Genomic DNA, 12,297 nt, shown 5'->3' on the forward strand with positions numbered 1-12,297 from the left:
AGCGGCAGTTAATTCTAAACAGTGTCATTTTGTTCATAATAATTAAAATTTTCACGAACATATATGCTTTTACATAATCCCAGTAATGCTTTTAAACCCATTAAAAATATAACAATAAAAATACGTTTGCAATATTTTAAAAAGTTTGCTTGTGAAAATGTTAATAAATTATTGTGTGCGCTCACTACCTCATTAAAAATAAAAGATAAGCTTCTTGGCTTTGGTACAAGGAAAATTCAATGGCGAATAAGTATAACAAAATCTAAGAATGGTGTGTCACTGCAAGAAAGGTTTATTCTAAATGCTTAAATTGTATTAAAATATATGGACTCGAGATTGCGGTTTTAAAGCCGCTGACCCTAGTTTTGAGGCAGTGGAAAATCTTTTGGTTATCACAGTTCATTTTACCTATAAAACACATTATTTATAACTTTTCATTTGAATAATTAATTTTGGCAAATCCAACTCTGTCAGTCCCTGGTCGTCCCGGTTTATGCAGTAGTTCAAAATTAATTGTATGCGAAACAAAACTAAACATGTATGTACCTCTTAGTCCGATATCTACCGTCAAATTGAATTTCAGTTGGTGCAGATGTATTAGACTACGTAATTATAATACTATGGTCAACAGCTTCAAAATAAGTGTTACGTTATGCTCTAGTAAAGAGCATAAGCGTACGAGACGGGGGTGGGGGGAGAGAGAAAATCCTCAATTTCGGGCAAAAATAGCTGGCCTGAACACTTTTCACCGTGTATTTCCATCATTCTACCCACAATATTAGTTGTAACCCATATAAAACTGCGTGGCGATTCGTTTGCAAACATATATAGGTGTATGGCAGTAATGCTAATATGAATAAACGTTGTAATCCAGATTCGGGCACTTTTTATTCATTCGGGGGAAAATCGGCTTCTCTACAAAAATGGGACCGGCCTCGGTGGCATCGTGGCAGGCCATCGGTCTACAGGCTGGTAGGTACTGGGTTCAGATCCCAGTCGAGGCATGGGATTTTTAATCCAGATACCGACTCCAAACCCTGAGTGAGTGCTCCGCAAGGCTCAGTGGGTAGGTGTAAACCACTTGCACCGACCAGTGATCCATAACTGGTTCAACAAAGGCCATGGTTTGTACTATCCTGCCTGTGGGAAGCGCAAATAAAAGATCCCTTGCTGCTAATCGGAAGAGTAGCCCATGCAGTGGCGACAGCGGGTTTCCTCTCAAAATCTGTGTGGTCCTTAACCATATGTCTGACGCCATATAACCATAAATAAAATGTGTTGAGTGCGTCGTTAAATAAAACATTTCTTTCTTTCTTTCTCTACAAAAATGGGAGTCCGTACGCCTATGATAAAGAGCACAAGTACCCCCAAACAGAAATCCCGGTTACTAATACTATAGTTACATATAGTTACGATTATAACATAACTATAGTACCATCGGCATTGTTGCTTGGAAGTACCTGTGGTTAGGAGAGGGCATATTTTTCAAACAGATAACAGTAATATTTCGAGTTCTATGAGGATGCAGTGAATGGCTATTAAATCTAATGAAAATTTGGTGGGTGGCTTTACCCACCAAGGCGGAATTTACAGAATAAGTAATAAGAAGGAGTTAGTTACCTTTGATAAATCTTCAGCATGGAAAACCAAGATACGTTTTCCCTTCCGTGTGTAGAATTGTAAACAGTGTAACTTTTATCAAATGATTTCTTCGTTTTGTTTCAAACGAGGTTAACTAGTGGTGAACAGAAGTTAACATGGCATTACCGAAAAAACAGTCTCCTTACACTTTTCACCACATTACTGTCTTTATTCTTACGTTTATCAGGTAAGGTTACAAAGGTGTATTTTAATCTCGATTTTGGTCGAATTGAAAAGGGGTGGAATTAGGAGGCAGAATTGTTCATTACGGTAGAAGATATCGTTGTTTGTGAATCTCCATTTGAGATTTATTAATATCAGCTACAGGTAATTTTGAAATATAGTCTTAGACAGAAAATCCGCTACATTTTTCTATTAGTAGCAAGGGATCTTTTATATGCACCATCCAACAGGCAGGACAGCACATGCCACATCCTGAAGTTTGATATACCAGTTGTGGTGCACTGGCTGGAACAAGAAATAGCCCAATGGGTCCACTGATGGGGATCGATCCCAAACCACCCACGCATCAAGTGAGCACTTTACCAGTGGGCTACATCTCGCCTCACATCCTCTTGTAAGTTAAAAAACAAATATATAAATTGGTATAAATTATGTGCCATTTTCACAAACCTGCAGAGAATGAAAAAAACCTGCAGCAAACTCCATGTCATTGCTGACTGCCATGAGCAGTTGTACAGTACCTTTGTATGCTGCAACAGAAAAAGTGCTAATTATAGAAACTGTTTAAAATGTTTCATAACATGGGGTAATTTTCTCACAGAATATAATCCTACCACTGAATGGGGAAAACATCTGGTTCAGTAGATCATAGCTTGTATTGTGATCTTATTATATATACAGCTTTAAAGTCTGAACTCAGGGCTTTTTAACGAAGCCCATACCAATAGCATGTAGTTTAAGTCTAGAGACTTTGCTACAGGTTTAGTTTGAGTCTGGATTTACAATAAAACATAAACATCCACACCAGTCTGGTGGACTTCTTATTGAACAAAGGGCAGGATTTAGCTCAGTCGTTTGAGCGCTCGCCTGAGGTGCTTGCATCGCAGGCTCAATCATCATCAGTGGATCCATTTAATTGATTAGGTTTTTTCTTATTTCCAACTAGTGCATCACATGTGATCAAAGGCAGCAGTATGTGCTTTTCTGTCTGTGGGAAAGTGCATATAAAATATCTCTTACTACTAATAAAAAAATGTGGCAGGTTTTCTCTGATAACTACAAGTCATAATTACCAAATGTTTGACATCCAATAGCCGATAATTAATCAATGTGCTCTAGTGATGTCTTTAAACAAAACAAACTTTAACTTCCTTAGACTCCAAGCTAACTCTCGATGAAGCTGGACGCTGTCGCCTGTGCTCTCGACTTGCCCCCCCCCACCTGTGGGGGCTTGATAGCAAGCTTTGGATCGCTGCTGGAGTTTCGCGTCGCATACACCGGGTCACGGGCAACCGTGACTTTGGTGTACAGCGACAGAAGAGGAAGGGAAGAGGATGGAGGAAGAGGAAACGTGCACCAGGGGCGGCTCGGGGGGGGGGGGGGATAAAACTTGCGGCTCAACAGCCAGTGGCGGTCCCTTCTGCGTCGCCGCCCCCGACTCGACCCAAGACGAAAGGACCAGCTCATCCGGACCCGCTGTCAACGCCGAGGGATGATCTCAACACGCCGTTGTGCGAGATGCCTGCAGACGGACCTCCATCTCCCTCTATGCCATCGCCTACACCAGTCTTGCCAGTTCAGAAGGTGGCGGTCCAGGCAGGAGCCGTTGGGAAGAGGAAGGCCATCGCTCAGCCGAGCGACCAGCCTGACAAGGCCTCCACCTTCACCAGCACCGTCCCCCTCTGACTCGGAAGCCGTCTGGGAAGTTCAGATCGGGAAAATCAGGTCCGGCTTCCTGAAGTTCGTGCAGGGGGACACCTCGGATCAGGCATCACTGATGGGCGGACTAGTGGAACCAGAGCTACAACAACTGCCTGATGGAAGCGCTTACGAGCTACACACCATCAAGTCTACAACCGGCAAGACGGGGTTGGTACTAACTCAGCGCCGAGAAGGAGTCTACCGACAAGCGGTCCTGGTTAGAGAGATGGATAGCCACAGGATCGTCAAGGCCCTTTTCAGCAATGACTACCGGAGTGTCATGACCATCCTCACTGACCAGAGATGGAAGCTCTTTATCCCCGCCTTTGCCAGTTCTCCGCTCATCAGTTCACCGTAGGACAACCTCCGCACCCTATCTGCCGTAACAAGGCCACTCACAGGGACATATAGATCGGACTTTAATAAACATTTAGACCTTCGTTCAAAATTTTATGTCGAAATTACTTCTTTTTTTTAAAATATTATTAAATAGTCCAATCCTCTCTTCTTTCTCTTATTTATTTTTGGACTGTCCTAAAATGCTCCAAATTATATAAATATTCGGCTGAGCAGTCAATTCTTTTTATTTTTGGCTTGTAACTTTTTTCTTTTTTTAAATTTATTCTACTAACTTCTTTACTAATTGCTATTTTAAAAATTCTGCACATTTTCAACACTACCCCCCCCCCCCCATCCCGAGTCAGGCCACCGATCGGAGGTCGGACTCGGGATGGGCGTGTTCAAAACCCTAGTGGTATATGGGTATATGGTATATGGGCACGTTAAACTAGTTAACTTCCTTATCATCAACTTCCTTATTGAACAATGTCCAAGAGAGTTTTATTTTTATTTGCAGCTATTCCTTTTTTCATGCTACAAGAAAGACATTTAGTAATGTGAAATCAACCATCTCACAAGAATGGTCACCTTCTTTTCACAACAAAAGTGTCCAGGAAGTGAAACCAGATCAGGTTTATTGTAGTAACTTATTTCAGTAACTGTAACTTATTGTATATTTTATGTAAACACTATTAATGTATACCGTATGATAATGTTGGCTTTTCATATTTACATGTATGTAACAAAACATAATCGTTATAAATTTTATAAAGTTGTGTGTAGTGATATTATTTATTGATATTATTTTATTTCATTAATGTTCCAAGTTTATTACTTACAAACTTATAAATATTTGATGTGCCTATATCCAATTAAAGTTCAAGCATGCTGTCCTGGGAACCAAATGTAGCAGCCTGGACTGCCTCTTCACGATAGAACAAGCATATTATTAAAATGTTCTTATTTATTGTCTCAGGGTGTTCTTACCTGCTAGTGCAGTGCAATTGCTTGGTTATTTTCGGGTATATTAATCAGCGGGTTAAGCTAAACATACATGTATGGCTCTTTGGTGTAATTTTCGTGCATATATCCAATTAAGGTTCAAGCATGCTGTTCTGGGAACACACCTCAGCTATCTGGGCTGTCTGTCCAGGACAGTGAAGTAGTTGTTAAGTGTTTGTGAGAGAGAAGAGGGTATAGTGGTCTTACACCTACCCAATGAGTTGTTAAAACTCACTCTGGGTGGAGACCGGTACCAGGCTGCGATCCCTGTACCTACCACCAAGGCCAGTATGGTTATTTCAATACTTGGAGAAAGGGGAACAACTCATTGCTTTCACATGGGCTATTCCTGCCAGTAAAGCAACAAGGCAGGGAACATTTTGTTTTCAAAATTTTGATGAGCAATATTTCTAGTAAAATGCAATTTGATTAGCAACTACTGTTTAATTTTTTTAATTGTGTGTCGATCTCTGAAAGTTGCGTAGCAAATTGTGACGCAATACTGAACACAATGTACCCTGCAAAGTATCTTTTATGTACACTTTTCCATAGGCAAGACCTTTGATGTACTGGTCATTTGATAGGGAAAAGACGTTAGTCCGTTGATGATGATGGATCCTGTGACCCATTACACCTCAGTCAAGCTGTTTACCACTGAACTACATTGCACCACAAATTACAGTAGAGTCATTTGTCTCAGAATTAACTTGGTACAGTGTATGTATATATATATATATATATATTTTTTAAATGAGTTAAATTTGTGTTTTGCGTAGATCTGGAACCGAAGACACATGTTTCAAACAGCTGGAGATGCTGAACCTTTCCTCGGAGCTCTTGATGCTGCCTTCATGATATCGTATGCTGTGGTGTGTATTCATTTTAATGTGTAACTTTTCATCCTCCTGCGATGAGTTCTTCATGGGATACAGCAGGGCTAGCTCTGGGTGAGAAAAACATTTCGCAAAGTCATCTGTTTAAAACTTTAAAAATTGCATCTAATTTTCATGATAAATAAATAGTCAAACCTGTGTTAAGCAGCCACCAAAGGCAGTGTCAAAAAGTGTCCTTTAAGATGACTGTTTAATACAGTTTATACTGTATTAGATTATTTACAGGTGTCTGAGAATTGAAAATCTGCGTAACCCATTTTATCAGTTACATAGAATGAAATCCATGTAAATCATTTCCTTTTTTGTGTAACCCGTTATGTCAGTGTACATGTAAATGGTGCTCAGAATTTTGTGTGAACAATAAATAGGTTATGCAAAATTAGATTTGCGCAAACGAAACAATCGTTCTCGCAATTTTCAGACGCCTGATTTAGGACAAAGAAAATGTGGCCCCTTAATACAGGTAGCTGCTAGAGCAGGTTTGACTGTAGTCCAACACCTTTTGCTTTGACCACTACCTACACCCTAGATCCATTGGCTGGCAATGTCAGAATCTGAACCCATGGTGGGCATGCATTAACCTTAATTGACCCACAGCAAAACCAACTCTTGTGTATACGGTTTTTTTTAGGCATTCATTAATTTCAGTGGAACATTTCTATACAAGATTTTAAATTGTACTTACTTCAATATTTGTATTGTATAATAATTGTATTTTTTCATCACAGCTCTTTCCGCTGTATTACATAATTAAATAATTTTTATATGCCCATCTATGATGGGTCGTATTATGGTATGGCATTGTCCGTCCGTCTGTTAACTTTTTCTTGTCCAGACCATATCTTCCATACAGATGCATACAGAACCATCAAACCTCATATGTAGGAACAACTTGGGATAGCAGTGTGTTGCATACTGTTACTAGGTCATTGTGACCTACATTTCATGGTTTACTGCACATAACAGTAAATCCTTGTCCAGACCATATCTTGCATACAAATACATACAGGACGATCAGACCTCACATGTAGAAACAACTTGGGATGGCGGTGTGTCGTGTACTATTACTAGGTCACTGTGACCTACTTTTCACGGTTTACTGCACATAACAGTAACTCCTTGTCCGGACCATATCTTGCATACAGAACCATCAAGCCATATGTAGGATCAACTTGGGATGTTGGTTGATCCAAACCAATCTGTTCATCCATCCCATTGCAATCATTTTACATAATTAGACTTGAATCATACCCGTAAGATATTCATTAATATAGATATACTTTTCCATCAAAGTCCTGATGGGCGTATAACGTACCTCACGGATACTCTTGTTATTTTTAATGGAAATGATCATATTAATAGACATGTACTTACCTTTGTTTGACACCCAATAGCCAATGTGTATTTTGTGTGCTGGGGTGCCATTGCAGACAGATAGGCAGACAGTCAGATGGAGAGATATACATGTATTATATTTACATTCACATGCTGAAAAAACCTCGTATATATGGGATTGTTTCTAAATGAATAATTTATCTTTTGTAGGGCGACTTCATCAGTGGATTTGTTGGAGATAGGTTTGTATTTTATAGTAGTATAATCATTAAGGATATGACTTGTATGTTTGTGATAACAATGACTCATATTTTATTAGATTCAGAATGAAGTACATGTATCTTTATTCTGTCTTATGTTTTTCCTTAGGAGGTATTCCGTATTTCAAGTCTTAATGCTTAGTGTATACTTGATAGGTAATTTTTTTATGTACAGTGATATACAGTATACTAACGCAGCTGTTAAAGGCACAGTGTAAATGCCAGTGGACTACAAGATTTGTTTTTGTTTAATAATTTAAGTCTTTTGCCGTGCCATGCCTTGTTCTCGATATGACGGTGAACAAGGATGTTTGCCACATGTATGACTGTGTAGTTGAATAAAGTACTTTCTTGACAAAGAATATCATTTTATTTTTCAGATAATACTTTGATAGGCCATTTAGTATGCTATTTGTTGCACTTTACCTTTAAAAGAGGATAATTTGGGGAGATTTTTGTATTAAAAATTTATATACTTTTAAATTATTCATTTATCAAAGTTTTGGGGTTTTTTAAATTGTAAAAATAAGGTCAAACACTTGTATTTGCTAAATTTGGTGATCTGTTCAGACAGAGTCAGAGTGAAAAAGTCTGTAGAACTATAGAGACTTTTCAGACTTGGTTTTAATTATTCTAAAACACATAAATATTTAATTTTCAGATTGAACATGCGATATGTGTTGTCTTTTGGAATGTGTACATCAGCTGTTATGGTAAGAATGTTTTAGAAATGGCATTTGTTAGAAAACCCTAACATTGTAGTTACTGCAAGGATTGAAGCAACTACAGAGTATTACAGTACGGATTGACAAGTAACTTGGTCAAGAACATGGTTTATCTTCTTTTAAAAAACCCAAGTTAATACAGTCAAGAAGATGGTTGTATTTTCTTTTCAAAGACCAAATCATGGAATATTTTAATTAAATGTATGCAAGAAAATAGTATATATGACATTCATTAAAGTATTAACACCCAGTTAATTAATAACATTTATTTTTATTTTTGTGTAGCTCAGCTCAGTCTGTGTAACTGAGACAGCTCATGATGTAGTATTCATATTGATATACATGTATGTGGTCATCATTAAAACCATTGGCACTCTGTTAATTAATAAAAAAAATTGTGTGAACTGTCCCACTAAAAAGCTATAGCTTGGCTCAATCTGTGCAACAGTCGACTCATGATGTAACAAAGTTGTTAAAAGGTTTCAGGTTTTTTAAAGCTTTATGATTCGACTGCTTTGTACACATCATTTCCTTCATTAGTTTTCATCAGTATTAATTTTTAATACCATTTGGGTTTTTTAATGATCATTTGATTCAGTGCCCATTTGAGAGTACATCATTATCACGTACTTACAACAAGTGTGTTTATTTTCAATTGCAGGTGTTTATGTTTGGCTGCACCATAGAGTGGGTTCACTATTACAACATGTACTTGTACATGTTTATCTGGATTATGAATGGGCTCTTACAATCCACTGGATGGCCTACAGTGGTTGCCATAATGGCAAATTGGTTTGGACATTCCAGGTAATATTTTTTTAATGCTTCAGCAAATCATTAATGTAAATAAATCAAACCATTTCTTTCTTTCCATCTGTATATCATAGAAAGGCTCAGCCTAGAACATCATTCCAACACAGACACAAAAAGGTTAATAACAATATATGGGGAAGGTGGTTTTAGTGCCAGTATATTCAGTGTACATAGACCCAGTGGTTTTCCATTTTAAAAAACCCTATTTTCCGTTTCATGTTTTTGTAAATTCCGTTTCAGAATACAATGTGTAGGCCTAATTAACAATTTAAATAACACAAGCTGTGACAAATTAACATAACAGGCAGACAACGCTTTTTAAAAGATGAAAAAAAATTAAAAGTACCTTTTGTCAAAAATAACATATAAAAAAAAAATACCGTTGGGTCTGTTTTATTTACTTTGTACGAAACCAAAACAAGGGTCCGAAAATTGACTGGTGTCGACATACATCGCTATTTCTTGTTAAATCAAAGTAAGCCTTCATATTAGTAGTGAAAAATCGGAGCAAAGGTTACAGTTATAACAACTACATAAAGCATATTTGTCCAACAGTTGAGTGCACTGTTTTATTCAACAGGGCTTAGTGTTAACAAAACGTAAAAATCAGTCTTCCATGACAAACGTTAGCGACAAACCGCTGACTGAACTTGCTCCTGAAGAAAAAACAACAAAAACCCTGACCCGTCTGCACAGGCGCAACAGAGTAAGTAGTAAACCAGTCCCAAGTTCAGCCAGCAAACATTTCGCTAACGTTCGCAAAGTATTTAGTTCCCAACGTGGTCATTTGGTTTACGTTTTTCCGCTTGGTCTGGCTGAATGTAGCACTGGTAAATACGACACTACGCGTTTGCCAATAGTACTGCACACGGGCCAATCGTCAGTTTTACAGTGTGTGGCAGTAGTAAAATGGGCGTAATTTTTTTAACTTCGCGGAAAATCGTGAATTCCGTCTATTTTCCGCGATCGCGGAAAATCACTGGGTCTATGTACACATTTAGGACAGGATATGGGATAAGTGTTTTTTACAAACTCAAGAAATTGTTAATAACTGTCAACAGCCCCTTATTACAGGTTTTTAGCTTGTACAAAGTCACAGTGATAAACTTTGTTCCTAAAATATCTATGCCCAAAATAGTTAAACACATTAAGTACAAATATGCTGACCTCAATCATTTTCACCTTAAAAATTACTAAAATGTCACATACATAACATTATTAGATTAGAATAAATTAAAATGAATTTCTGAATATCCACAACCAAAGACTTAGTCTAGTAAATGTCTAGTAACAGTCCATCATGTTTAAAGAGACAGACCCTAGTTTTTAAACACTAAGGCATATTGTTCACTATTAACCATTATTGATAACTGACATCAGAATTTCCTTAGATTTTATTGTTTCAGTCATCCATTTCCATACATCCGAAGTGTTTCTGGTCATCCTGGTGTTTCTAATACCACAAAATGCTTTTTTGATATTTTAAAAAATGCACGTACATCTGAGAAGTAACAGTTATGGAGAGGAGCTCCAGTCTTATTTTAAGGGTATTTCCCCACTTCAGCATCACATACTCGTGTTTCACTCTGTTGTAACTTTATCCAAATATGTTACAGATTAGCCAAACTTAGTGTCTTATTTCATGGGTTAAAACTGTATAGCAGGACCAGCTCTGGATGAACAGAAGATTTCGCCAATTTACACATTATCTATTAAACTTCAAAAATTGCAGAAACCCAGTTATTTCCTAAAACAAAGATCAGTTATTTCATAAAATTATTTCTCCAAATATTTTTTAAATTGACAACTTTGGCTAGTGCCAGAGCTAGCCCTATATAGGGTCTGTGACTTCTACAGAGAACTAATGGATTTGGTGTGTGTAAACTCTGGTGTTTGTTTCAGTCGAGGCCTGGTGCTGGGTGTCTGGAGTTCCTGTGCTAGTGTGGGGAATATCATCGGGGCGTTCATGGTAGCTTCAGTACTCGACTATGGCTATGATGTAAGACATATCATCTTTTATTATTGACATGGTTCAACATAACCGAGTTAAAAATAATCATACAAAGCACACATGGAATAACAAGCATAATGGCATAATTTTTGGGAAGCGACGTCATGACATGTCTTTGCTTTCCCAGTACTAGCCCAGACTGCATGTGAAATATGACGTTATTTCGTTGTCTCTTTTTAGTTGTGGTTGAAATATTTTGAGATGGTTCTTATTATTCATAAAAAAAATAACAATAATAAAGAAATTATTACACTCATGTGTGAGTCGTACTGATTTTATGAAACTCATGTCAGGATTCATGTATTACCCGAGCGATTGCTCGTGTAATACAATAATCCTGACACTCATGTGTGAGATCAGTACAACACACACGCTCATATAATAATCTCTATGTTTAATATATTTATATTGGTATTATTATAATATATTTGACAAAAGTACACAATCATCTGAAAGTAGAGTTTGTAATTTTTATTCCTGAATATCTGTGGTTGGTATTTTGTTGGACAGAAAGAAATGTACTCAAGAATCAGAACCCCCATTGCTCAATCTGATAGCATTCTCATCCATAAGCGTACAAGTCAGGGGCAGCCTGCTCCCCCCTTCAAATATGGAAGCATGTATGCCTATGTTCTCATCAGATCATAGATTAGTTTGAAAATGTTTCTCAGCTTATAAATGGCAGTATACAGTTCAAGATTTACATTCATTATTAAATTGAATGCCAATGGTCATCTTCATGGGGCCCTTTGTCATTCTAATTTTAAAAAATAATTTCCAAGATCAGATAATAAATATATTATTAGCATCAAATTTTGAATTAATTGGTCAGTAAGGACAATGTGAAAAACGTCAATGAAGACACTAGATTCTTGTCATGTTAAAATGAACAAATCTAAATGGATTGGGAAATAATTTGATTTTAAAAAATGGGCTGGTTCAGTAAATGATGGCATGTTAGTTCTAAATTGTCACAATATAATTATAATATTATGCTGTTGTTTGTTTTCAGTATGCCTTCCTGTTCACAGCGTCTGTCTTATTTGCTGGTGGAATTATCAATATGTTTGGTTTGCTCACCACACCACATGAAGTTGGTATGTGCTAGCACAAGCAATACATTTAGTTTGCTAAATTTTGAGGGTTAATCACATGATATAGTTTTTAACACACAACTTGGTGGAATATTTATTCTGATTAATCATAAGTTTCTTTTATAATTAAAAATCCAATTTTCCAAACTTTACCACTGGGCTACGTCTCGTCCCCAATCATTAGTATGACTGCATAATAATCACAATGGACCCTATATTGAACTAAATAAGGACATGCAAATATGAATTTAATTTTTGTTAATTTATTTTAAGTTATTCAGTTTTTAAATCTCAATGTTG

At 37.1% G+C, this 12,297-nt stretch overlaps 1 protein-coding gene across 1 annotated transcript in view; it reads left to right on the forward strand.

Annotated features, from left to right (window-relative positions):
- The first annotated feature begins 1,646 nt into the window (after positions 1–1,646).
- The window catches only part of LOC121368885 (sugar phosphate exchanger 3-like), an 11,064-nt gene continuing 413 nt past the window's right edge, over positions 1,647–12,297 (forward strand). The window contains exons 1-8 of the mRNA XM_041493642.1: positions 1,647–1,828; positions 4,382–4,496; positions 5,643–5,735; positions 7,305–7,336; positions 8,016–8,067; positions 8,741–8,886; positions 10,795–10,891; positions 11,916–11,996. Of these exons, the coding sequence (XP_041349576.1) occupies positions 1,758–1,828; positions 4,382–4,496; positions 5,643–5,735; positions 7,305–7,336; positions 8,016–8,067; positions 8,741–8,886; positions 10,795–10,891; positions 11,916–11,996 (687 nt within the window). The 5' untranslated portion in view covers positions 1,647–1,757. The remainder of the gene's footprint in view (positions 1,829–4,381; positions 4,497–5,642; positions 5,736–7,304; positions 7,337–8,015; positions 8,068–8,740; positions 8,887–10,794; positions 10,892–11,915; positions 11,997–12,297) is intronic.

This window comes from Gigantopelta aegis, chromosome 3, assembly GCF_016097555.1.
Source record: "Gigantopelta aegis isolate Gae_Host chromosome 3, Gae_host_genome, whole genome shotgun sequence".
NCBI classification, from domain to species: domain Eukaryota; kingdom Metazoa; phylum Mollusca; class Gastropoda; order Neomphalida; family Peltospiridae; genus Gigantopelta; species Gigantopelta aegis.